The sequence below is a fragment of the Panthera onca genome, chromosome D3 (assembly GCF_046562875.1).
Source record: "Panthera onca isolate mPanOnc1 chromosome D3, mPanOnc1 haplotype 2, whole genome shotgun sequence".
Taxonomy (NCBI): Eukaryota; Metazoa; Chordata; class Mammalia; order Carnivora; family Felidae; genus Panthera; species Panthera onca.
Genome location: NC_138350.1, coordinates 27,082,849 through 27,110,009, shown reverse-complemented (window position 1 = coordinate 27,110,009; position 27,161 = coordinate 27,082,849). Strand labels below are relative to the sequence as shown.

Below are 27,161 nucleotides of genomic sequence, written 5' to 3'. Positions count from 1 at the left end.
GAGAGTCATGACCTAGGCCAGCAAGAGCGGACTCCCAGACAATGATAGAGCCAAACACCAGCCAATGGTTACCAAGGCTTGCATCAGGGAACTCACTCACTCTCATCACCATGCAGTGTTCCCCAATTCTGAGCTAAATGCGTTTCTATGAAACATCTGTGTCCATGACTGGGAGTCCTGCCTTTCCATGAGGCCCATCTCTGCAGTGCAGGATCTGCCAGGATCTGCAGGTAGGAGGTGACCCTCCCCTGCACACAGCCATCCTGGTGGGACTCTATGAGGAGCATTCAGGCCACCAGTCCCCCAGAGCATAAGATGTCTCTGTGGGTTGTCACCATCAAACCCACTTCCAAGGGCAGAGATTAAGGCTAGGAGGGGTCAGGTGTCTTGTCTGCGGTCACACAGCACAATCCATATGAAGGCTGTGATCATGTTCCCACTCTACAGATAGAGGAACTGAGGGCAGAGATGACAGAACCAGAGCCTGTGCTAGGAAGAGCTGGGTGGCTTAGGTTCTGGCTGCTTTTGTAGGGGAAACTGAGGCCCAGGGAAAGGCTGGAGCCTCAAACTCAGAGAAATGTGCTAAGCCTCTTGTGCTCATGTCTTCACGGTTATCTGACTAGAACAGGACTAGCAGGCACTGGGCACTGTCACTAACCTCCCTAATGTCCTAGACCCACAGGGAGGGTACCAACTGCAACTCCACCATCCCAGAGGCTGCCCTATTGCTGTCTTTGAAAAGGACTCAGTCCAATTCAAACTAACATGTGTAACTTAGCCCTGGCAGCTACACTTCCTGTGGAGGATTCTCTGGTGGGGGAGTGGAAGGCAGACTTCCTGGAGGCAGTCAGTGGCCGGACACAGGGTGCTCACCTGGTGCGAAAGCCACGCCCACACTCAGGCCTCCTCCTAGTGGCAGTGCCATAGTCAGGCTCCAGCTCCGGGCCACCCTCGTCATCGGCAGCCAGGCTGCGTGTGTCATCCTCCAAACCATATGGCTCCGCCTGAAAGCGCTCGGGCTGGGAGCGGCCGGCTGGCGGCACAGGCTCAGGGCCTGCAGGAAAGGCCTCACGTCGGCCAGGCAGTGTGAAGCAACCATCCACGGGGCCTGGGCCAAGGGGGCCACGTGGGGGCCGCACACCCAGCCCACGGGATAGACTGCCGTAGCTGGGGACATCACGGGGCTCAGTGCCGTCGGTAAAGCTGCCCCCACTGCTGAGGTAGGCACGGGAAAGCGTGGCTGCTGGGCCACCCCCACGTAGCAGGAAGTGCCGGTCCAGGGGGCCATCTGCGAAGGGGCCTAGCGGGGGGCCGCCGTCCAGCAGGGGGAGGCCATCTGGGCCTACAGGCACTTGGCGCACTGTTCTCGTGGTCACCGTCTTGACCGTCTTGGTGACCTGGTGGGTAAGTGGGTGGCCAATGGGCTGGGCAGCCTGAGAGGCCTGGACACTGCCCCAGCAGGGCCAGGGTGGCCTAGATCTTCCACCTGAGCAATAGGTGGCCCCTGGGAGGCCACTCTATAAACGGAACTATGGCTACACAGCCTACTTGCCCACTGCCTGGGCCCCGCCATACCTTGGTCTCAGTGCGCCGGGTAGTACCATCTTCTGATGTGACAATGGACACGTGAGAAGTAGGTGTACCAGGGTCCTCCTCTACCGTCACAGTCTCCTCCAGCACCTCGGGCGCCTCTGGCATTGTGGCCAGCGAGGCTTGGCTGCCCGGGCTCTGTTCCTGGGCAAGACGGGGGCTGTCAGTGTGAGGAGCCACAGTTCACCCAGCCCTGGAGTGCAGATGCTTGTACTGGCCTAGATGCCAGGAGTGCCTTCATCCTACCCCTGGAACCCATGGACCCCAAGGCCTGTCTCAGCAACAGCTAGTGAAGACAGCAGCTCCAGTCTTGTCTCTGAACACCATGGGGTGCCCTGGGGGCTGACCCCCAGTGCTGGGGCCTCCTTGGGCTGAGTTGGCAGATGAAGCCCCTGACCCCAGTAGTGCAGTCTTGGGCAGCCCTGTCTGAGCTGCAAGGTTCCTGGCTGCTACAGGTTCCTGGTGGGGCAAGGAAGTTGGTGGGATCTGCACGTTGCTCTCCTGACATGGCTCACTAGCCCTGGCTGGGCCCTCCCAGTATCCTGGGCCTCCTCCCTGACCCGCCCCAGAAGCCTCCAGTGCAGAGGCCTTGGGATAGCAGTTTCAGCACTGCTCACTGACTCCTCGTGGCCACGCCCAGGCTCCCACTGTTCCCAAGGCCAGCTAGACGCCCTCGCAGGACAGAAATACCCAGTTCCCAGAATGCCCAAAATACCCTTGCTCCTTCCGGCCTGGACACTCGTGGGGTGTTGAGTGGGCACAGCCTGGCCCTACCTCATTTGGCCCAATGGTTGGTGCCCCCCCCTGAAGTGCTGAGTGTTCTATCAGAGCCCAGAGATGGTGAATTCAGGCCGGGTGTACCTAGTTGGTCCTTGACAGGAATCCTGGTTCCCTCCCCACATACCTCTCCCTAAGCCTCTCCAACCTCAGTCACCCACCTCATTCTCAACCTGCAGCCCCCCCCTTGCCTTCCTCTCTGCAGGGGCTGACCATGGTAGAATTACAGGCAAGATGGCTCTGGACGAGGCCCTCTTAAGGCCCATATGCCTATGGCCCGACTTGCCAGTGGAGAAACTGAGGCTCAAGGAGGACAGGCCAGTCCATAGCAGAGCTGAGCAGACTCCTGCTGTGCTGATTGGCAAAGGGGCCTGAGAGCCAAAGTCTATCTACCCCTGGGCCTCTGACTACATGGGTCCTCCACACCATGCCAATGTCCTAGGATAGCATCTGGCCAGGATGGGTAGGGGCTGAAACCCAAGCTGCAGTGGGCAGGCAAGTGGGGGCACATTCCTGGGCAGCCAGGGCCAGGTCAGCAGGAGGACAGGACCTGCTCTGTGGCTCAGATACTGTGCCTTGAAGGATCAGTCCCCCGTCTGGGCCCCAGGCCTCCGAGGCCTACACAGAAATGGAGCTGAGGCCCAGGGAAGGCCATACTCATATCTGCCTGCCACTAGACCCCTACTCTGTTCCTGGCCCTGGGCCTGAGCAGTGTGTAAGGCTAAGTGTCCACAGCTGCCCTAGGGTCTGCCTCCCTAGGTCCTCAGGGTGTGAAGTCTCCTCAGGTTAGTGTCCTGACCTGAAAAAAAATGCTTAACTGAACATAGTTGTTGAGGTTCTGGGCCCCTGAAAACTCTTCAGGGGTCCAGAGAGATGCCTGGACCATATCAGAACAGGTGTATCCCCTGGGTTCTGGTGACACAGGAAGGAAGAAATCACAGAATGCAGCCTCTTCTCCCAGAAGCAGGACCTCAGAGGACAACAATATGTGATTTTATAAAAAGGAAAATTGAGGCCTGACAGAAGGGAGAGGATTGACCAGGACTTCACAAACCTGGGGAATTTCAGGTATCCACAGAAAAGGCAAACTTTGCAAGGCCTTTTAGCTACACCTCACCCCTTGTGGGCCACAGCCTTGGTTGCCACTCAGTGTTGCAGGTGGAATGCCTGTTGGGGACCTGGCCAGGAAGGAGGAACATGTTCCCTGGGAAAGAGAATAAACTGAGACCCTAAATAGGGACATGCTGGTGAGCTGCCAGGCAAGGTGGCCTGGCCTCTTCTCTGAGGGCATTGGGAGATAGTTCTGGAGCAGATTCAGGGACAGCCTGTCACTGCTGAGGCCTCGGCTACCCCACCTGTATTTGGCAACTATGGGAGCAAATGTGTGGCAGGCACTGAGCTCTCTGCCAGGCTCTGGGAGCCAGGCATGGAGGGGTCTAGGACCACATGTTGGTGGCTGTAAGTGAAGGGGAGGGGTTCAGAGCAAGACTGACAGGAGGGGACCAGAGCACTGTCAGGAGGGCATGGGCCCTGAGTAGACTTGCATACATTTGCATAATTAACACTCTCAGAGAAGAGCCTCCTACTCCCTGGTTAGGGGGTGAGTGTGAGGAGGGAGGAGGAGGAGTAAGCAAACCTCAGACCTCAATGCTACTCTGAGGCTCAGTTTATTCTCACTCTAGTCTATGGTGAGGGTCTGACACAGTGCAGTGGGAGACAAAGGGATGCAGGTCTAGGAGAGCCAAGTTCACTCCCCCACCCTCTGCCAATGAGGCCTGACAACCCTGCAGCATCGCCTACTAATACCCAACCCAGGCAGCCCGGTAGTGGGATCCTGAGGCCCCAAGAGCCCCACTGGCAAATGACCTCAGGGAGCTAAAAATGGGTGATGACTTCACCCAGACGGGCAGGCAGGCAGGAGCGTGAGTCAGCCTGTGATCACAGGAAGGCCTGGCCCCCGTTACACACTCCTGGGCACATATGCAGATAAGGACCTAGATACACATGCACGTACCTGGTTCCTCCAACAGGGACGTATGCACATATACATACGTATGTATGAGCACCCAGCCCAGTGCACAGACCCAAGCACATCAACCCTAACAGCCCCCAGTGCACAGTGCCCACTGCCTCCGGAGGGACTTGCACATATGAACACATCCCATCACCTCCTCCTACCTCCTATCTCTGTGTCCAACTCCCTAGACATCCACTCAACCACTCACTATGGGAGTTTCAGAGCTGGCAGCAGAGTGGGGAACCAAAAGCCTACAGTAGGGAAAGGCCCAAGGTCAACCTGATGCTCAGGCCTCTATAACATCTTTGGGGTAGTGACATGGGATGGACTGATGACCAGCACACAGTTGGCACTCAATAGAGGCAGTTGCCCAGGGTGACTGCATCCCCTCAACTGGCTTCAAGACACTGGTCTAGGGCTGCAGGTCTACCTACAGCATACCCCAGGGACCCCTGGCCCTGCACCTGAGGTTCCCCCCTGCACCCCAGACACAGGCACCAGCCTGGACACACCACCCTTAGCCCTTCTCCATATCCCAAATCTTGCCAAATCCTGTCGACTGTCTCTTGTCACCTTTCCCCAGCCCTAACTTCATTCTTGCCCCTCTTCCTGGGACCACTGACCTGCCTCCCATTACCTACCTCCAGGGCCCAAACTATCCCCTGGCACTCCCATCCATGGTCTACCTCGTCCATGGCCCACAGGTCTGGCCCAGAGTGGGGCTCCTGTCCAGACCTGGGGTTCCCCATGGGCTCCCTTGAACTTGTGGGAGGGGAGTGGCCCAAGACTCCAAGCCCAGAGCCAGAGTGGCCAGTACTCAGAGAGGTAAACCCACAACCAGTCACCACTGCTCTCGAGAGGGTCCCCAGAGGCATGGAGCTGGGCATAGCAAGAGGGCCCTAGGCTCTGTCACACACCTGGAGCTCAGCTTCCTCATCTGGAAGTGGGAAGTACCCAGGGTATCAAGGCCATGGGACAAGGGGGATAGTGCCAGTCCCACCTTTGTGGCCTGATCTAAGGAATGTGGGGAGTAGGAAACAATGTGGGACAATGTGTAGAGGGGCAGCCACCTGGGCAAAAGCCCACAATAACCTCTGAGGTACATGTGGGAATGGCAGAGAGAAGGAACAGGGATACAAGCCAAGTTACAATGGTGGAGTCTGGACTGGGGTCGCAGAGGCTCACCAACTGCACTTGATAGATGAGAACTCATGGTAGGTATCATGAAAAACAAACCTCAGGGCAGGTGCCCCACCCTGTCCATGGTTTCACCTGCACACAGGGAATGCGTTAAGGTGGGATACCATACCTGGTTCCCACAATCCCTAGTCCTGGCTCACAGAGGGCACAAGACAGCTGGTACTGAATAAATGAATGAATGAATGAATGAATGAACGAGTGGAAGAGTAAAGGAATGAAAGTGTCCCCCTGCCCCCTCCACCCCCAGCACAGTCATCACGGATAGAGTCCAAGACAATCCAGGCTGGGTCTCTCACCAGAGAGTGAGCCCTTGGCTACCACAGATGTCATCTCTTGATGCCCACAGCCTCTGCCCAGCCCTGGCAGATGGGGAGCTCACACCTCCACAGCAGCAGTCCACCTGCCAGGGCTTGCAGTCTACACTGAGTGGCCAAGAGGCCAGGGGGCAGTTGGTGCCCAGCAGACACCACTGGTTGCAGCGTTGCAGGGGATAGCAGGGCTGGCTTCACCCATCGCAGTTTCTCCAAGCCCAGCCCACATCCAACAGCTACACAATGGCCCCAACTCCCCCCAGCTGACCCCTAGATCTCTGGGACAGTCACTGGCCAGACCCTAGGGGCCATACCAGAGATGCACAGCAAGCAGAAACCCAGCTGCCAAAGGTAGGCAGGAGTGATCTACCCCCTAATCACAAAGGGCCTGGGGCAGTTGCTCCTCCAGTCAGCCTCAGTTTCCCTGCCTGTTACTGGACCACAAACACTCTGAGTACAAGGTGCGGGTAGCCCACACGCCTCCTTCCAGCTCCTTCCCAGTACTGGGAGGTTGACTGACCAGGTTTCCCTCAGAGACCCCCTCCCGCCTCCGCACGTGGGCAGGGCCCTCCTCCACCCCTCCCCTCACGTGCGCTGCCGAGGCAGACAGGGCTTCCATTAAAGCTCCGGAAGCGCCTTCTCAGGTCCCCAGAGTCAGAGCCCGCGCTGGGAGTGTGAAGGGGAGGGGAGGCCCACCAAGCTCCCCAGGGAGCAGGAGGCCTAGCCCGGCTGCTCTCTCTTGACTCGGCATCCCTCCTGCACGGAGCGGCTGCTCAGGAAGGCTCTCACCCACCACCCAAGACCTAGGCACCTGCCCTGGGCGCTGCCTTACGGTGCACCCACCCCGATCCCTGCCTTCTTCTTGGCGCGGAGTCGCACCGCCTGGGGTCCTTGCACCCGATCCCCAGAGACCTCGTGGCCCCACCCCGCGCCTTGCACACTCCCCCCCCCCCCCCCCCGGGCATCGCTCTCACTCCACCGCCCCGCCCGCCCCGGGCCGAACGGCGGCGCCGGTCCGAGGCACAGACAATAGCCGCCTTCGGCCGGCAGCTCCACGGAACAAAAGCAGGTCCTCCCGGGAAGGCCGGCGCCCCGCCCTCCGCCGCCGGGCCCCAGGGATGGTGCCCCCACGCCTGGGACCAAGTTCCCTCCAACCTGTCTGAGTTCGGCCGGCATCGGGCCGGGCTCGGCGGGGGGGTGGGGGGCTCGGGTCGTTAAGGGCGGCGGCGGCGGCGGCGGCGGCGGCAGCGGCAGCGGCGGCGGCAGCTGAACCGGGATCGGCTCCGGCGCCTCGGCCGCTCGGGCTCGGGCTCGGCGGACTCGCTCCCCGCGGGGGCGGATCTGGCGGCGGTCACGGCTAGCAGCCAATGGAGCGGGGCCGCGCCCAGGCGGGGCGGGGCGGGGCGGGGGTCGGTGGGGCGGGGCGAGGTCCCGCCCCCTACCCCCGCAGAGCGCGGCTCTGCAGCCAGGCCAGGGTTGCCCCTAACTCTGCGGCAGCGCGTCTGGGCTCCTCGTTCCTCTCCTCCCCACCGTTGGAGTGACATTTTCCCGCCGAGTGACTTTGGCCAAGTCCTGCTTCCCAGGACTCATTTTGCCTCCAGTATAAGAGTTCACGGGCCCCTCCCCGTGTAGAATTGGGGAAAGAGTTCTGGCAGAGCAGGGGCCAATGCAGCCATCCTCAATAGTACAAGCTGCTCTAACTTCGATTAGTTGCCCCCTGCTGTGAAATGACGGCTGATCAGACAGTTGTTACAACGATGTCAGCACCGCAAGGCCTCTCGGGACTTCCAGATCTGGTCCAGGCCCTTGCCCAAAACCCCATGACGGACCCCGACAGAGCCTCAGTTGGGGCCTGCCAAATGGACCTGCACTGATCCACTTGTCTTGGGTTCTCCCCATCAAGATACAGAGGCCCCCCACTCTCTGATAGGTGTCAGAGCAGATCAAATGGGGGTGGGGGGGTGCTCAATTGTTAGATGACCCTGGGTGAAAGCTCTTGAGCCAAACTAGCTTCAGACACTCTCTCTTCCATGCCTTTGATCCACTGGGAAGTGGTGGGTGGGGAGTGGTATCAGAGGGTCTGGTTTAATCAGAGCTTCTCCAAACTAGGGTGCACTCCAGCCTAGCGTGAAGGTATGGCCACACCCTGGGGAGTCTGGCTGTCCTGGATGGAAACGCAGACACAGAAGGCTGGTTTGGGCTGGGGCTCTCCTGGGTCATACCCTACAAAGGCAAGCCAATGACTCTTATATCATGAATAAGGGCACTAGGCTCTGAGATAATAACAGCAAGGGCAAGCCCAAGGAGGTCCATGGGTCTGGCAAGAGAGAAGGGCAGGGCCTGGGCTTCCTGCCCCCTCCTGCTTCTCCCTAGACCCCACTCAGAAAACCCAGCCAGCCCCCCAGGGGCCACTCTTCTTCCTGGACATGTCATGTACATAGCCCATGCAGCCAGCATACTCAAGCACTCTGGGTATCCACCGCATGTGGATCTGAGCCTCAGTTTTCCCACCTGCACAGGGATGAGTTGCCCTGACCACTGGCCCCTGTATCCTCCATCCATGGCAACCTCACATGGAGCCACCTGGGATAGGAGCAGCAGCAGGAGGAACTGGACCACTCCCCTGAAGAACTTACATTTGAGCTGCTTCGGCCTTCTCCCAAATTTCACCAGCTGCTAGTGCCCCAGCCACATACCCACCTTGGCCTAACCCATGGCTGGCAAGGTCACTAAAGGTGTTTTCCCATGAGGAGAGGCCGGTAAGGGCTGGTGAGGGCTAGTGAGGGCCAGCCCTGCTCCAGCCAGCTGTTTGGTGGGGTGGAGCTCTTCCTGCTGGAGGATTAAGGGCAGGTGGCCACGACAGTGGCACAATCTGGGGAGCATGGCAGTAGCCCTTAGCCTCTCAACCCCTGAGCCCCAGCTACCTGTCCTGCCACTGGCCCTGAGCTTCACAGATTCCAGCTCTGACCCTGAAGACCAGCTCCAGGAAGCCCTGGGCTCAGCAGGTAGGTCACTGGGCATCTCTTGCTGAGACAAATCTGGGAAGCAGTTTTGGCATCAAGGCTGCCAGGCCTGGCCAGCGGATATGGCCCCAATGTCCCCATCAGCCCTGCCAGTCTAGCCACAGCCCTGGGAACACATGCTCTCTCCGATCTCACCCTGAGAAAACCATCTCCTCCCAAGAGACAGAAAACCAAAGGCTGGCCGGGAGGGCAGTGGGTGGGGAGGGGTCGGGAGGGGTGGTGGCCTGAGGTCTTTAGTTCACAGCCCCAAGGAAGCCAGGGCAGCTCCAGGCTATGGGAACATCTTTCTGTGGGGGCATCAACCCTCTGGGCTGGAGGCTAAAGACCTTTCCGGCCTGGGAGGACTAGATAGAGAGCCTGGCGCCTGAAGGATGGCCTCAAGGTCACTGACTGCCACTGTCCCCATGTGCCTCAGCTGGGCTGCTCTGCTCCCCAACCACATCTGGGGGTACAGGCCTCACCCTTTGGAGTGCCTGAGATCCAGGGGGTGGAGGGGATGGCTCTAGCACCTAGCCCCATCCTGCCTCAGGCCTGGCCTCCTATGGACTGGCTCTGTGGCCCACCTCAGCACCAGGGGCTTGGAAAGACAGCTCCCCAATGGTGGGGGCTGCTGGTGGGTCTGGGCCCTCTGGAGACATGTCTGACTGTATGCCACGCTGAGCTGTGCATGTGGATTGCCCACAGACAAATGAGAACATCAAGGCTCTTGGGGTTAAGATCACTTGCCAGGTCCCCCAACCTGACACAGGCTGTTGCTTCTGAGCCCTCCATGCCCTAGCTAGGCAAAGCTAGCCCAAATGGGTCAGTCTCAATCGAGACCAATACCTTCCTCCCTTTCTGTCCAGCCACAGAGGTCCAGGCTGCCTCAAGCTGCCAGCAGTCTATCTGGTTCCCTGGAGCTGGGGCCCAGTGACCAGAGCATGTACTGGGGGACACACTGCAAGGAGGTGTGGCTGCCAGGTTTTGGAAGGCAATGGTGCTATGCCTGCTCATGGAGGTGAGCCAGGGAAACTGAGAACACTACTGGCAGGATCCTCTAGGGTCATTCTGAGAAACCCTGAAGACTCAGGAGGCCATGGCACCCCAGGCCTCTGGGACAGGTAGTGAGAAGGGGCAACAGTGGAAGTCCTGTAGGGTGGACTCCTACCCAGGGAGCCACCAGGGACAGCTCTGCCCTGCCTATTGCCTGCCTTGTGCCTCAGTCAATAATATGAACTGAAAAGTAACAATATGAACTGAAAAATCACACTAAACTCCAGATATCCCACGTTTTCTCATTCTGCCCCTACCACTCCATAAGCCGGTGCTCTTCCTGCCCCATCCGCAGATCAGGCCCTGGGATACAGTGGTGGAAGGAGGAGTCCTGGCCATCTGACTCCTGACTTTAAAGTTCTCAGGGCCTGGCCTCAGAGCAGACAAGGCTCCATGCATCTTGGGGCTGAGTTGGGGCCTGAGCCCAGTCTAAGGGCAATGGCTGGTGGGGAAATTGAGCATTCTAGGTCACCCTCTGAGCTGCAGTCAGAGCCTGGGGCCTTGCTCGAGCCTTACCCTAGGGCTGACTCACTGATGCATGCGACGAAGGAGAATACCATGGCAAGGAGACTCCAGGACTGGAAAAACCCAGTCACCAGGGTGACCACTGAGCTGCTCAGAACAGACCTTGCCCAGCTGCCTGGGCTCTGAGGACTCACTTGAGTGGAGGGTGCCATTCTGAGGATTGGGCTGTGTCCTGCCCATTCATCACTTGGTGTCCTACACACCCAAGTGAGACTTCCAGCCCCCCTTGGGGTCCCATTTTCCTCCCCTCCTCAGAAGTCCCAGGAAGTCTTGCAATAAATCATTCAATTCAATGCTGGCTTGTGGTCCACCAAGGCCCCTTGATTGTTTCCCAACTTGGCCATTTTCACCCTTCCTGACTCACTGGGGTGTTACCTGCAGGACCAGCTGTTGCCAAGCCATCGGCAGGGGCTGCCCACTGCCCACACCACCACTGCCTACACCAGGCTGCTGGGCGCGCTCCAGCTGCAAGGCAACATGGCGCCTCTCCTGCTCCAGAGCTCGCGTCAGTCTCTCAAAGCGGGCCTCCTGCTCCTTCACTGAGGCCAGGATGCTGGCAGCTGAGTGCACGTTGCAGTCCTCCATGACCAGGATGCCGGCAGGCTGCAGGCAAAGCAGAGCGTGGTCAAGGTGGGGCTGGGGTGGAGGCCTAGAGAGGCCATCATAGGCCCCCTGCCCACTGCACACATAGATCATAGGACTCACTCCCAGACCAGAGCATCCAGCTCTCCAGAGAGAAGCTGCATTGATTAAATTCTAAATTAAAAGCCGTTAATCTGAGGCTGGCCAGAAGCAGCAGGCTCCCTCCCTAAAGAGTGTAGGGCTCTCAGCCGGGAGCCCCTGCTTCCTGCCAGGTTCAGTAGAACCTGAGGTTCTGGGTATCCCAGAGTCCTCTGGGAAGGGAAGGGTAGGAAGAGCTGGTGTGACAACCTCTCAGACTTCCCAGGGCCTCTGCTGTCCATAGCACATGCCAGTTCATCCCAACCTCATGGGGCCAGCACAGACCCACCTCACTGAGGCAGATGCTCTGTGGCCCAAAGAAATTGGGAAACCCATCCACAGCCACACAGCTGGTGTGGCAGAGCTGCTGTACCAGCGGGCAGGGAGACAGAAGCCATTCCATGGCCTCCTGGTGGGTCAGATACTGAGGCAGGTGAGGAGATGACACTGGTCTGCAGACCAGCAGTCGGGCCTCCACTCACAGCCACACTGGCTGGGAACGAGAGTGGCATTTACCCACATGGCAGAGTAAAATTCAAGTTTAGCCTGGTTGAGATTCTGCACCAAGAAGTGGCCCATGTGCCTCATGCCTGACCTGGAGGGAGGTTGAGGGCAGGGTCCCAGGCATCTGAGGCCCAGTCTGTGGGGAAGGTCAGGCCTGCCTGGGGCCCTGCCCACTGCTGTTCCTGAGGGCCCCAGGATGGTGGGTGGGGGTGGCAGGGACTTGGCAGCTGCAACAAGCCAGCACTTTCCTCGCTGCTTGCTCCCTGGCTGCCCAGCATATTTGTTTTTCATGAACAAAAAGAAGCAGGGGAAGCATGTGGAGCACAGACCCAGGTGCATGGCAGCAGGCAGGGTGCAGGCCATGCAGCCATACCACTAGGCACTGTGGTGCAGTGCCCAGTCCTGCTCGGGGCCTCCTCCTGGCCCGGGCCACCCCAACCAGTTGAAGCTGACTCTGCCAGCCCCTGTGCCCCTGCACAACATAGGGGCTGAGCTTAGAGACACGGCACAGTGGGTAGCACCCCTGGAGGGCCAGCTCTGCTGCTCACTGGCCCAGGTGGAGCCAGCTTTAAGAACAGAATCCTAGAAAGGAGGGGGGGTCAGTGCTGGGCCTGATCACTGGTACCAGCTGAGCGAGGGACAGGGTTGGGGGGAACGGGTGTACTTCGAGGTGAAAAGACACCATAGAGCCCAACCCACTGTGAAGCTGGGGAAACCAAGGCCCATTGAAGGCAAGAGATCAACATAGGTCCCAGAAGCTGAGCTTCATTTCTCCAACACCTGTCACGCAAATAAAACCATCAGTGTGACCTAGCAGAGGGGCAGTGAAATCAGCATGGCCAGCTAGAAGAGGCAGTAGCTGGCAAGGGGGCAGGGGAGGAGCTTGGGGGGAATGAGGGGAGTGAGTTATAGACTGGGTCCTCTGGCCAAGAGGGAATGGAGGACAAACAGCATGGTATGTCCATGGCTGTGGGCACACAGCCTTCTGTGCACATCCACTGTTGCCTAGGCACGGGTCCCAGACACACACAGGCCCCATGCAGTGTCACGTAGGCACTAGGACTTGTGCATGGATAGACTGAACCTGGTAGCCCCAGGTGGGCATGGGTGGGGTCTTCCTCCCTGGAGGGCAGCACAAGGTGGGACAGGAGGTGGAGCCAGGTCACTCAAGCCCTTGGTTGCAGCATGGGTCTCAAGGCTCTGGGAGGTGATGATCAGGAAATCTACGGGCCTCATATCTAGGATTGCCCTTCCTCCTTGTGCCGAGACATGGGTTCCTGACTGACCTCAGGCTCCCCTTTCCTGCTCCCAGCAGGACCAGGCTAGGGCTACAGACCCTGGGGATAGCAGCTGAGGGGGCAGCACTGGCCTCCAGCTTTCCTGCTCCAGGACCTCCAGCATATCCCAACTCTGAGGTCCAAGAAGCCTATGCAAGGGGTATCTACTTACTTTGACTGCCCCCATCCACCCAGCTAGGGCCCAGAAATCTAAGACTATGGTGAGAAGGTGGCCAAACCCATACTGACCTTTCCATTGCCCAGTTCTCTCAGCTGGAGCTAAATGACTGTGTGCCTCCCAGGAGACACCCTGAAATGCCAGCCAGCTTGGAGGAAGAGTGCCCTGCAGCCGTCCACAAAGAGCAGAGACTCTGGGTCTGGGGCCCATGCCCTCCACCCCAGCCCGAGGGTGTACCCCTCTGTCTGCCTGTGGGCAGGGATGCTGGGCATGGAGTCCCCTCCTCACCTGCCTTAAGTGTAGCCCTGGGGTATCCAAGAGGCATGGTGCTGGCTGAGGACATCCAGGAAGCAGGGAAGACCTAAGCCTACTTTTGTGACATGGTGGCCTTCCTGGGTCTGAGGTGCATAGCCTGTGCATAGGAGCACGTGTAGGTACAGGTGAGCCAGGCCAGCATCCCAGAGAGCAGCTTTTCGGATGGTAACTCAAATGCTATTTTTATATTAAAACAATAAATATGTGATGACATGGAAGCAAATTGTACATGAATTTTTAAGATTGACCATGAGACTGGGGCACCTGGGTGGCTCAGTCAGTTAAGCATCTGACTCTTGATCTTGGCTCAGGTCATGATCTCATGGTTTCATGAGTTTGAGTCCTACATCAGCTTTGTGCTGACAGCATGGAGCCTGCCTAGGATTCTCTCTCCTCTCTCTCTGCCCCTCCCCCACTCATGCTGTGCCCCCTGCCAAAACAAATAAATGTTAAAAAATAAATTAAAAAGATCAACTATGAGATTTTTAAATATACTTTTTAGTTTATTTACTTACATTTTGAGAGACAGAGAGAGAGAGAGAGAGAGAGAGAGCAAGCAAGTGAGCACAGGAGGAGGGGCAGAGAGAGAGAATCCCAATCAGGCTCTGCACTGGCAGCGCAGAGTCAGACATGGGGCTCAAACCCATGAACTATGAGATCATAACCTGAGCTGAAGCCGAGTCTGACATTAAACTTACTGAGCCACCCAGGCGCCCCAATGGACCATGAGACTTTAAAGACATTTTCCCCAGAGGGGTGTCGGGGCAGGGCCCAATCCTGGGGAGGGGTGGGCACCAGACTGGGAAGGCCTAGGGCAGGCAGGGAAGCACCACACTTGTGGGGTCTCAGCTCACCCTTGCTCTCCTCTCTGGCCAGTGTCATCACAGCTTCTATTCACCTGGCAAGGGTCCCACACTGTCCATCAGGTCAACCCCTCACAATCCCCACCCAGACCCCCACCGCTGGTTTGGCAGTCCTTGGTGGAGGCTGCTTCTCAGCATGCCCAACCACCTGTGGAGTTGACTTAGCAAGAAGACAGGAATGAGCATGCAGTGCAGAGCCAACCTCACCTGTCCCGGGCAGGAGTGAAAGTGGTGAACCTGGGGAAAGCCTGCCCTCACCTGGACACTCCAGGAGTGACCACAGGTGCTGAGTGGATAGAGGGATGGAAGGACAGGAGGCTGGACGGAAGGAGAAATGCATGAATGAGTGAACAAATGTGTGGATAGGAGGGTGAGTGGGTGGTTGTGTAAGAGGATGGCAGTGGATGGAGAGGGCTGGTTGTGTGAAAGGATGGCACTGGATGGAGAGATGGCTGGACAGTCAGACAGGCAGGTGAATGGGTACAAGGTCATCGGGGGGTTGATAGTCAGATAGGTGGATGAATGGGTACAAGGGGTGGGTGGGTAGATAGTCAGATGGGTGGATGAATGGGTAGGCAGGTGGGTAAGAACAAGGCTCTGAAACACTACTGGGTAGAGGGAGCCTGGACCCTGAACACTCTGGGACACGACTGTGGCTAGCACTTGCTCCATCAGGAAAGCAAAGGCACGATTAGAGGAACTATGGGGAGATGCTGATCATTCCCCGGAAACCTAAACCCACATTTGATGTCTTCCTGCTGACCCAGACATTCCTCCTCATAAGGAGTCCAGCCAAACCCTGCTCCAGAAAATCAAATTATGGGGCCTGAGTCCAATCTGGGTTGAGGAATTAGAGGAATTTCCTAAGGGTCAGGACGGCAGGGGGAGGCAGGCAGGAGGCCTGGGCGCCAGTCCCGACCCCTTGCCGGCCATCTGTCGGCACACTGCCAGCTGTCCCCCAAGAGGGGAGAGAGGGGACTGGCCACTGGTTGAACCTCATTCTGCCCCACTTGCCCCCCCTCCCAGATAGGGAGGAAATGGTGTAAGCAGAAGCAGAATCCAGGCCTGGTAGTGTCAAAGCCCCTTTGCCTGGGAGGGCATCATTTCCCCTATCCTCAACACCGCCAGCATGGAGACTTGCTCCCAACACTGCTGGCCAGGCCTCATGGGGAGCCCATTTTTACCCTGTCACCCCTACTGTGGTCAGATGGTACCCACAGCTGCGGGGATAGCTTCTGGCCAGCACGCAAGGATGGGCACTGAGCCAAGGCTGGAGCCTGGGCCGTGGGGTTCACACAGGGCAGAGTCCGTGTCTGCCAGTCCCACGCAGGACTATAGTGTTGCTCCCAAGTCAGTGTAGGGCCTGGGCTGTCTGGGCAGGAGGAGGCTATTCTTAACCTCAAAGCAGTGGAAGAAATTGCCAAGGAAAGACAAACCAGCTTGACTTTGTGAAAACGAACCATTACTGTACATCCCCCCCCCCAAAAAAGGGCCACGTATTGTGGTTATGGTTTTTTGGTTTTGGTTTTTAAAGTGACACCATTTACAGTAACATATGCAGTGAGCATTTCAGACAAAAGATGATAACTTGCTTCTAGACCTTGACTTCATCACAGTGGAAGCTGGTGAGGGGCACGTGGGGACATGTCACACTAGCCCCTCTATCTCTGTGCATTTACAACCTTCCATAACAGAAAGTGGGAGAAAAAATATAAAGACAACCAAAAGACAATCAACACCTTGGGATTAGGTCTTTGTAACATCCAGCAGTAAAGTGACACCCTTCATCTAGAAGGTACTCTTGCAAGTCAATAAGGAAAAACCAGAACCTCAACTCCAAGTGAGTAAAGGCTATAAACAAGGGATGTGGCCAGAGATATAAGATGCAGAGCAATGAACGTGGACACCATCAAGCGTGCACGCACCCTGAGAAAAGACTGGAAGGAAAGGCCTTTCAGGCCGCTGGGGCACTCTGGGCGGCAAAGTTCTGTACCCACCAGTGTTGCCAGTGCTCTGTGAGGACCCGAGTTACTGCTATAGTTGAAGGTAAGGAAGAGACGGAAAAGCAGCCACCTGCCCTAGCAGGCCGGCAAGTGAACAAGGAAGACTGGGAATTCAGCTCCCCAGGGGCCTGAGCAGTACCCCTTGCAGATCAAGGGAAGCAGAGGGATTTTCAGGGAGCTGATAGAGCCATAATTGGATTTAGCCTGGAAATTAGATTTCCCCAGCAGAGGAGGTACCCCTGTTGCAAGTGACCAGACGCCATGGTGGGGGTGAGGGTTGGAGAGATGGCCCCTTAGTGACCTCCTGCCCCCAGGCTATCCACACAGGCACCCAGCAGCACCCATCTGATGATCATATGGAGGACAACTCACATGTGCAGGGAGAACAGTCTGGGGAGGGAGGGCTCTTCCCCTGTGCCAATGGGGCACCCTAGGCCAAGTGCAGGCCAGGTCCAAGGCAGCACTGCTTAGCTCCAGGACAAGGGGGATGCTGAGCAGGTAATCAAAAGGACAAGGGGGCTGTGGCAGTACTTGATGCAGGAGGCTCAGGGACACATCAGGCAGGGACACCTGTAAGGGCCCAGAGAGCTTGAAGAGTGGGAGCTGAGAGCCTGGGACTAGGAGTGACTGGGTGACTGTGGGCTGGACATGGCAGAGGCAGGCCTCACCTGGATGCGAGTGCAGGGAGAGGCAGGTGAGTATACCAGCTGCTTTTCCTCGGTGGGAGGCCTGAGCACAAGGGGCCACCATGAGAGGCACCTAAAGGGGTGGCCTGAGATTCCCACTGGGGCAGGTCTCAGATACTTGCTCCATGTGCCAGCTATGGCACACCCCAAGTCTCCTTGGTTCCCTGGGAAGTGCCTGTCAGAACTCATGGAATGGAGATGGATAGCTCTCCCCCAGACCCCAGGCTGGTATTCAGGGAAGTCCCCTTGCTGTCCCTCCTGTACCTGACCCAGATTCCAGCTGCAGCCATAGCCCAAGGGTGATGCCCTGCAGGTTCCAAGTGTGGGTATGGGCAGCAAGGATCCACCTCCTCTGGGGTCTCTGTTACAGCCAGTCCAGGAGCACCCCAAGGGCTCAAGTCCCCAGGGCTGGGGAGCCATGGGGCTCTAAATGGAGAGAGTGGGGACTGGCAGTCCCACTGCCCTCTCTGCTTGCACCAGTAGCCACCCACTCCACCTTGGTCATGAATGGGGAAACTGGGCGGGGGCCAATGGAATGGTCAAGTACCAGGGTATCCTACTGTGTGGAAGCTGGCTAGTTTGCTGCTTCCAACACCAATGCCACCAAGGGAACTTGAGTGGCTCCCTCATCTCTTCCAGCAGAGACTCATACTCACACCCTCCCCAACATACACTCTATCTCAAGGGCAGCAGAGCAGCATGCTGGGGCAGTGATGAGGGTTCAGGCTCAGAGTGCCACCCTACCACACTCTGGGGTGTGCAAAAGACCAAGGCATTCCTGAGGAGGGGGCTGAGGCTCAAGGCCAGGCTGGGACCAAATGCAGACAGATCCGATTGGCACCAGAGCCTGGGAGCCCAGTCCCTACTGAGGGGCCAAGGGGCCCATGAAATATCCTGATAGCCCCACTGAGGTATAGCTGGGCAGCTGTCCAGCCAGGTCAAGGGCCACAGTGAGGCAGATACAGCAGTCACCCACACTGGCTACCAGCCTGTGTATACCAGGAACACCCTTCCCCCCCCCCCCCACAAGATGGTGGACCCCCTTCTTCCTGGCCCCCTCTATCACCATGGCAACACCCAGGCTTCTCTGTGAGGGACAGAGCCTCTTTGTGGTGGCACAAAGCCCCTTTGAGGGGCAGTGGAGGTGCAGCCCCCAGGAGCCTGTGGCCAATAAGCCTTTGGGGGGAGGGTGTGGTGAGGCAGGGCCCCTCAGCCCAGCTATCCCCCTCTTGCGTTGCAGAGCCAAGGAAGCTAGTATGGGAGAGCCTGGTGATTAGCAGCTAGAACGAAACCCCCCGCCGCAGTGCCACCTGCCCCAGCTGCCCACAGAAGTGTCCTTGGGATAAGCCCCACAGCTCTCTGCTAGAGTCTGGGGGATTTTCCATGTCTTCCTCATCATTTTGACAAGGAACACGTTCTGCCTAGATAAGTGGCTATGGGGAAACTCCTGCCTGATGGGAAACCAGGCTCAAGACCCAATGGGGACTGGGCACGGGAAGTGCTTGGTGGGCAGACAAGTCAGATGACAGCAAGTCTGGCAGCAGATCTGCTGAGGGGGCTGTGCATGGCATCCCAGCTCATGGTCCCTCGCTTCTCTCACCTGGCTTCCCCTCCTATAGGGGGTGCCTATCTTTGCCTGCTGGCCCCAGGGAGAATGCAACTGGCCCAGTTCTGTGGCCTAGCGCAGGCCTGCTGCAGAAACAACCTCAGGACAGACTTGTGTAAGAGGGAAACTGGCTATAACATAGTTTGCTCTAGGGTAGGGGAAATGAGACCCTGAGGGCAATGTGGGCCTGGTGACAGGGACCCAGCACAGAGCACTCCTGCCCACACTCCAGTGAGGAGGCTGCCTTGTCAGGGCCCCATCCCACAGAGAGGGAGGTTCACCCTACCGGGCTCCCAGCAGTGGAACCCCTCCCCACCCCAGCCTGTAGGTCCTTGCCACCCTGACGGCTGCTGACCAGGCACTTGGCAGTGCCCCTGCATGCTGGGCACCCTGCCCGGCAGCCCTCCCCAAGCAACCTCAATCTGACCCACTGCAGCTTTGCTAACTAAGCCACTGGGGTGGGGGATCATGGCCCTGGGGCAGCAGCTGGGGGTAGAGCTGGCCCCAGGAGAGATCAATCCCTTTTGTGGGCAGCTCTACGCGGGTCCCAGAGAGGCTGCCAAGGGACCAACCCTGACATGGCAGTGTCCACTGAGTCAATAAGCACCCCCTCCACCCCTACCTCTCCCTCCCTGTCTGGTTTCCCTGTCACATTCCTGCTAGCTGCTTGCGGGCACCAATGTGCTGCATTGGACAATCATTAGCAATAGCAGGTCAGTTTTCTCCACAGCCCTGGGAGGGGTGGGGGTGGTGGGGCCTATAGAGAGGGGGGCTGCCAATAAAGCCCAGCCCAGGTTCTCACTATCCTTGCTGCTGGGGCCTGGGCTTAGCAAGATCCTCCTCAGCCTTCTAAAGGAGGTTCCAGGGGAAGAGTGAGATGTGTGCAAAAGTTGGTCCCTCATTTATTTCCTCATTAGGAACACTGGAGACCCAGCAGGGAGACTCTGCTGGGCCTTTCCAGTACAGTGCCTGGGACAGGACCAACAAACACCAAGGTGGCAGGAAGACCCTCCAGGAAGACCCGAGAGGATGGCTTCAGCCATGGCCACCTGGTTCTAGATGGTTCAGAGGTGAGTGTGGGTGAAAGAGTAGAGCACGCCCTGCAGAGGGAGGTTCCAGGCCCTTCCACCCTTGCTCCTGGCCCCACAGCATCAAAGGGCCAAGTCCCCTCTAGTCTGTTTCTGCCCAGGGTCAACAAGCATGTGACCATGGTCAGCTCAGGCCTCTCCTGGGGCCCCCAGAAACATCCCTTCCCTCCCAGAAACTTAGCTGGCTACCAGCCTTGCTGCTCCTAACCCCCTCTCCAGGCTGGGAGCCAGCTCAGCTGCTCCTGAAGCTAGGGAGTGCCCATGGCAACAGGTCCAGACACCACCAACCTCCAGCCAGCAGCAAACTCCCGCCTTTTATATGCAAATGACCCAGTGGGAAAGGGCAGGGGGCTCCACTCCACCAGCCTCAGCACAGACTTCAGGCCCTGCACGTCCTCTCTGGCTCCCCTACCCACCCACACATACCAAGAGAGCCTGCTAGGGGCTGGACTTGTCTGTGTGTCCTACCCCTGCCCAAAGGAGGTGGGAACACTGCAGAAGGCAGCTTACAGTTTGGGGGCCTCCTAAAACTCACCTGCAGGCACATGTGAGCAGCCACCCACAGAAGCATGAACACCCCCCCCCCCCCCCAAGGATGCATGATACACCCACAGGCACATTTACACCCCCCTATGCTGTGTGGTGGCTACTGAGCTCACTATAGCTGCTCTGTGGGGCCTCACCTGCCCCACCGGAAAATGGGTGGTGGGTAGCCTGAAAGTCCTGACAGGTCCTAACTGGGGGAGGGGAAAGTAGGACTAGCACTCCTTAGCCATTGTGGCTCATGCTAAGGTTCAGCATCCTACACAGACCCCGTTACTGTCCGGAACACCTGCAAGGCTGCTGCCCCGCATTGAGACCTCTGAAGCCAGGCCTGTCTGTGGCACCACAGTCTGCAAATGGCCCCAGTCTCTGGTCCACACCAACGTCTCTCTGTAGCAGGTGAGGGTGGCCGGGCCACAGACCCTGGACACAAGCACCCAGCCAGCACAGAACTGCCTACAGCACACCAGCACCCTGGGGCAAATCCTACTGCCTTTGAAGGACCCGAGAAGAGTTGCGTTTCACTAAATTACATTTAGCATATTTATTAGCACAAGTATTAGGGAATAGCTGATACGTGTCCTCAAAAGGTCAAAGAGAGTGTTGAACCGATGAATTGGGAACATACCATAATGAAAAGGAGCAATCTGAAATGATGACCCAATGGAGATTTTAAACAAACAACAGCAGACAGGACATGGCAGCAAATCTGCAGAGTGAGGTAGCAGAAAGCATACTCGGGGCAGTCCTTCCAAAGCAGCAGAAAATGACAAAAAGTTGATGAAAGAGGGAAGACAGGAGATGTAGAAAATAGATCCCAGGGCTAAACTTCCACAGAACAGGAATTCCCTGAGGCAGGAAGAGTGGATCGGCACCCCACAACATTGCCAGAAGCGGGGCTTTCTGTCCAGAAAACAAGCTAAGAAAAGTGTGGATATGCCTATTTCTGGCATTTTACAATTCACTCTTGGTAGGCTGATGTTTCCCCCAGTCTCCTAAATGTTTGATATCAGCTCTGCAGTATGGGAAGGAGGCCCACCCCGCCTGATCTGCTGGCTGTGCAAACGTTCCCAGTACCCAGGCGCACTGAACTCTGGGTTCACATTCTCCACCAGGCTGTCCACATCCTGGCGGGGCTGGACATCGTCCATCCCCAGATGTCAGCTGCACATCGTCTTGCCCACTCACCATCTCTTGTGTTGCAGACACTTTTACAACCAGGAATAGCTGACAGCTTTGTTAAACAAGATGCCTGGCCTCCTTAAATCAAGATCTTTAAAAAAGTTAACCTAGCTCTGAAATTCCTTAAGGAAACTTCATAGTGAAATTCCTGGATTTTCAGAGTCATGATTTGCCATTCGCATGATCCATCTTTCCCTGGGAGGGAACAAACATGGCTCACTGGGAGCTCACCAGATTGCCCAGAGAAGTCCAGGCTATTTCAATTAGGGGGTCACCCTACCATAGGCAGAAGCTCCAGGCAACATCCCTTGGGGTACAAGGGCTGCTGAGAGGTTGAACTGTATTTTCCAGCAATGCCCTGATATGCCATGTGCCTTAAGATGACTAGCTGTTCCTAGCAGTCCTTTGTTAGCTGCCTGTGGGGAGTATTTTTACTGTCTCAGGATATCTGTGCATCTGTGGGCTGATGAGTATAAGAGATTAGGTATTAAAAAAAGAGAGAGAGAGAGAGAGAGAGAGACACTAGATATGAATCCATGAAACACAAAGTTCAGCCAAGCCAAACAACAACAACAACAACAGAAACCCAAACAATACACACAGATGCCGGTACACACACAAACATGAAAGTTAAGTATACGACAGATGTGTTCATTAACTAGAAGGTAGGAACGTTTTCACAATATATTTGTATATCCAATCCTTACAATGTACATTTCAAACAGCTTACAAGTTTATCAATTACACTCAGTGAAACTGAAAAAAAAATGAAGTAAAACAAAGGAACATTTTAGCTATTTTAATTTTACAAATTCAGTTGCTTAAAAATAAACTTGAGGGGTGCCTGGGTGGCTCGGCTGGTTAAGCAGCTGACTTCGGCTCAGGTCATGATCTCATGGTTCATGAGTTCGAGCCCCGCATCAGGCTCCATGCTCACAGCTCAGAGCCTGGAGCCTGCTTTGGATTCTGTGTCTCCCTCTCTCTCTGCCCCTCCCCTGCTTGCTCTCTCTCTCTCAAAAATAAATAAACATTAAAAAATTTTTTTAAATAAAAATTTAAAAAAGTAAACTTGAAAAATGTAAAAAAAATTCCCAACAACACCCATCTCTTGTGTTCCATATGCCTTTTCTTTTATATTTTAAAATAAAAAAGATTATAACAGAGTACTATGAACAACTGCACACCAACAAATTGCATAACCTAAATGAACAAATTCCTACAAACACACAATCTACCAAAACTGACCCATGAAGAAACAAAACCTGAGCAGACCTGTAACTAGCAGGGAGACTGAATCAGTATTCAAAATCCTCTCAAAAAAGAAAGGCCCAGGACCAGATGGCTTCACTGGTGAATTCTACCAAATATTCAAAGAGGAGTTAACATTAATCTTCAAACTGTCCCCCAAAATTGACAAGAAAGGAGCAGTTACTAACCCATTCTACAAGGCTGGAATTATTACCCTGATACCAAGCCATAAAAGAAAATTATAGACCGGGGCACCTGGGTCGCTTAGTCGGTTGAGCATCCAACTTTGGCTCAGGTCATGATCTCACAGTTCATGAGTTCGAGCCCTGCATCAGGCTCACTGCTGTCAGCAGAGAGCCTGCTATGGATCTTCTGTCCCCCTTTCTCTCTGCCCCTCCCACCCCCCTCAAAAATAGACATTAAAAAAATTATGGACCAATATCCCTTATAAATATTGATGCAAAAATATTCAACAAAACACCAACATACTGAATTCAGCAGTATATATATTTTTAAATGTTTATTTATATATTTTTGAAAGAGAGAAAGAGAGGGCAAGCACGTGTGCACACACACACTGGGGAGAGGCAGAGAGAAAGGTAGACAAAGAATCCCAAACAAAATCTGTGCTGTCAGCACAGAGTCCAACATGGGGCTCGAACTCATGAACCATGACATTATGACCTGAGACAAAATCCAGAGTCAGATGCTTAACTGACTTAATTGCCCAGGCACCCCATGAATTCAGAAGTATATTAGGATTATACATCATGACCAAGTAGGATTTATTCCTAAATGCAAGGATGGCTTACCACATGAAAGTCAATCAACATAATACCCTGTATATTAACAAAATAATGGGGGAAAATGGTCATTTCATTGGGGAATAAAAGACAAAATTCAACACTCTTTTATGATATAAACACAAAACAAACTTGGAATAGAAAGAAACTACCTTCATATGATAAAGGCCATACATAAAATGTTACATCATACTACGTATGCTACACATCATATTGTCACCACAGCTTACATCATACTCAATAATGAAAGACTTAAAGCTTTTCTCTTAACATCAAGAAGGCAGGGATGCTGCTTTTGTCATTTCTGTCCAAGTCTTCTATTAAATATCTTGGATCAAGAACTACCCTACGACCCAGCAATTGCACTACTAGGTATTTATCCAAGGGATATAGGTATGCTGTTTTGAAGGGGCACATGCACCCCAATGTTTATAGCAGCACTATCACAATAGCCAAAGTATGAAAAGAGCCCTAATGTCCACTGATGGATGAATGGATAAAGAAGATTATATATATATATATATACACACATACACATACACAATGGAGTATTACTCGGCAATCAAAAAGAATGAAATCTTGCCATTCGCAACTACGTGGATGGAACTAGAGGGTATTATGCTAAGCGAAATTAGTCAGTCAGAGAAAGACACATATCATATGACTTTACTCTTAAGAGGGCTTTAAGATACAAAACAGATGAACTTAAGGGAAGAGAAGCAAAAATAATATAAAAAAAGGGAGGGGGACAAAAACATAAGAGACTCTTAAATATGGAGAACAAATAGAGGGTTACTGGAGGGGTTGTGGGAGGGGGGATGGGCTAAATGGATAAGGGGCATTAAGGAATCTACTCCTGAAATCATTGTTGCACTATATGCTAACTTTTTTAATTTAAAAAATAAATTAAATTTAAAAAAAAAGGAAAAAAATCTTAGATCAGTAGGCAGGAAAAAGAAATAAAAGGTATCCAAATTGGAAAGGAAGAAGTGAAAGAATCTGTTTATAGATAACATCATTCATGTAGAAAATCCTCAAGATTATACACACACATACACACACACACACACACACTCAGAACTGATAAACAAGTTCAGTGAAGTTATAGGGTACAATATAAAACAACAGAAATCACTAACAATGAGCAATTTAAAAAGGAAATTCAGAAAATGAATTTAGTTACAATAACATCAAGAAGAACAAAATACATAGGGATAAACTTAACAAAGGTGAAGAAGGACTTGTACACTGCAAAGTATATAACCTTCCTGAAAGAAATTAAAGCTGACATACATAAATGGAAAGATATCTCATGCTTCTGCAATGGATGACTTGGTATTGTTAAGATGTCAATATCACCCAAAGTAATCTACAGATTTAATTCTGTCCCTATCAAAATCCCAATGGCATTTTTTACAGAAATAGAAAACTCCATCCTAGAAGCCATATGGAATCTCAAAGGGCCATGAACAGCCAAAATAGTCATAAAAAAGAACAAAGTTGGAGGTCTCACACTTTCTGATTTCAAAATTTATTACAAAGCTATAGTAACCAAACTGTGCGGTCATAGCATGAAGGCAGACAAAGACCAGTGGAATAGAAAAGAAATAAATCCTCATATATATATGGTCAACTGATTTTTACAAGGATGCAGGAAGGAACTGTCTTTTCAACGAATGGTGCTGAGAAAACTGGATATCCACATGGAAAAGAATGAAGTTGAACCTTTATCTTACAACATATGCAAAAATTAACTCAAAATGCATCAAAGATCTAAACGTAAGAGCTAAAGCTATAAAACTCTTAGAAGAAAACACAGGGGAAAAACTTTGTGATGTTGGATTTGGCAATGATTTCTTGGATATGACATCAAAAGCATAGGCAACAAAAGTAAAAATAGATAAATCGAACTATATCAAAATTTAAAACTTCTGTTCAACTGACACAATCAACAGAGTAAAAAAACAATATAGAGAATGGGAGATTTTCAAATCATGTATCTGATAAGGGATTAATATCCAAAATACGTAAATAACTCCTACAACTCAACAACAAAAAATAACCCAATTTTAAAAATGGGCAAAGGATGTGAACAGACATTTCTCCAAAGAAAAATATATAAATGGCGAAGAAGTATATGAAAAGATGCCCAATCTTACTAATGTTAGAGAAATGCAAATCAAAACCACAGTGAAATGTCACCTTACACTCATTAGATGGCTACTCTCAAAAACACAAAATAACAAGTTTTGGTAAGGATGTGGAGAAATTGGAGCTCTTGCACAGTTAGTGGGATGTAAAATGGCATAGCCACTATGAAAATCAATACAGTGGTTCCTCAAAAACTTAAAAATAGAATTACTGTACAATCAACCAATTCCACTTCTGGTTATATATCCAAAAGAACTGAAAGCATGGTCTTGAAGACATATTGTACACCCATGTTCACAACAGCATTATTCATAAGTGCCAAAAGGTGAAGCAACTCAAGTGCCTACCAATAGATGAATAGAAAAACAAAATGTGACACAGACTAATGGATCATGAACCATTATTATCAATGGAATGTTATTCCACCTTTAAAAGGAAGGAAATTTTGACACATGCTACAACATGATAAATCTTGAGAACATCATACTAAGTGAAATAATCCACTCATAAAAAGACAAATACTGTATTATTCCACTTTTAGAAGGCATCTAAAGTAGTCAAATTTATAGAAAGACAAAGTGGAATGGTGATTCCAAGGACTAGGGGGAGGAGGTAATGGGTCCACCAATGGAAACAGAGTGTGAATTTTGCAAAATAAAAAAGTTCTGGAGATTGGTTGCACAACAATGTGACTATACCTACTGATACTGAACAATACATCTAAGAATAGTTACAATGGTCAATTTTGCGTGTATTTTGTCAAATAAACATTTAAAAAGAGCCATCTTGTGTAATAACTTAGAATATGTAAAACATTCTTTTAAATAAATAGATAAAAGATAAAAATTCAAGCATACATAGAGTTGACTATTTAGAAACAATGAAAAACTTATCCAGACATTATACATAAAAATGTATGGATTGTAGAATGATGGTGGTCAGGGGTTGAGGGGTAGAGGAAATGGGGAAATGCAGGTCAAAGGTTATACACTTTCAGTTATAAGATGAGTAAGTTCCAGGGATCTAATGTACAGCACGGTGACTATAGTTAACAACACTGTATCGTATACTTAGAAGTTGCTATGAGAGAAGTCATTGGTTAATGCTCTCACCATAACAACAAAACAATGGTAATTATGTGGGATGAAGGATGTGTCAAATAATTTTATTATGTTTACCACAAAATGTTTACCATTTTGCAATACACATGTGTACCAAATCATCACACTGTATGCCTTAAATTACACAATACTATATGCCAATTATATCTTGACAAAGCTGGGGAAAAAAATAGCCAAAGCTATACTCAGAGGTAAATTCATAGTTTTAAATACTTTCATTAGAATACAATAAAGAATGACTATGAATACGAGTACACCAGAGCATAATGAAGAAACACTAAAACATCCTTTGCAGCAAGTTTCCTAAGTTTTCTCTCTGCCTATTTCTAAAGCTTCCCCAGGTATAATACCCAGACAATTTCCAACAGAGAGAATCAACAACATAACTGAATCCAAAA

General features: G+C 53.0%; 1 protein-coding gene and 1 long non-coding RNA gene across 9 annotated transcripts in view; one reads left to right on the top strand and one right to left on the bottom strand.

Moving 5' to 3' along the window:
- The window catches only part of ARVCF (ARVCF delta catenin family member), a 49,651-nt gene that overhangs the window by 10,858 nt on the left and 11,632 nt on the right, over positions 1-27,161 (bottom strand). For 6 of the 8 annotated variants that reach the window (XM_060612949.3, XM_078435537.2, XM_060612946.3 and 3 more), the window contains exons 3-5: positions 10,851-11,078; positions 1,576-1,734; positions 874-1,397 (exon numbers count right to left, since the gene is read on the bottom strand). In XM_060612949.3, the coding sequence (XP_060468932.1) occupies positions 874-1,397; positions 1,576-1,734; positions 10,851-11,060 (893 nt within the window). In that variant the 5' untranslated portion in view covers positions 11,061-11,078. Of the gene's footprint in view, positions 1-873; positions 1,398-1,575; positions 1,735-7,050; positions 7,224-10,850; positions 11,079-27,161 lie in introns of those variants that run through there. The other 2 variants (XM_060612951.3, XM_060612952.3) reach the window with 2 other exon arrangements.
- LOC132665644 (uncharacterized) lies at positions 18,216-22,449 on the top strand. Its single transcript, XR_009604210.3, has 3 exons — positions 18,216-19,340; positions 19,545-19,697; positions 20,526-22,449. It is a non-coding gene; the product is annotated as an uncharacterized LOC132665644 (long non-coding RNA).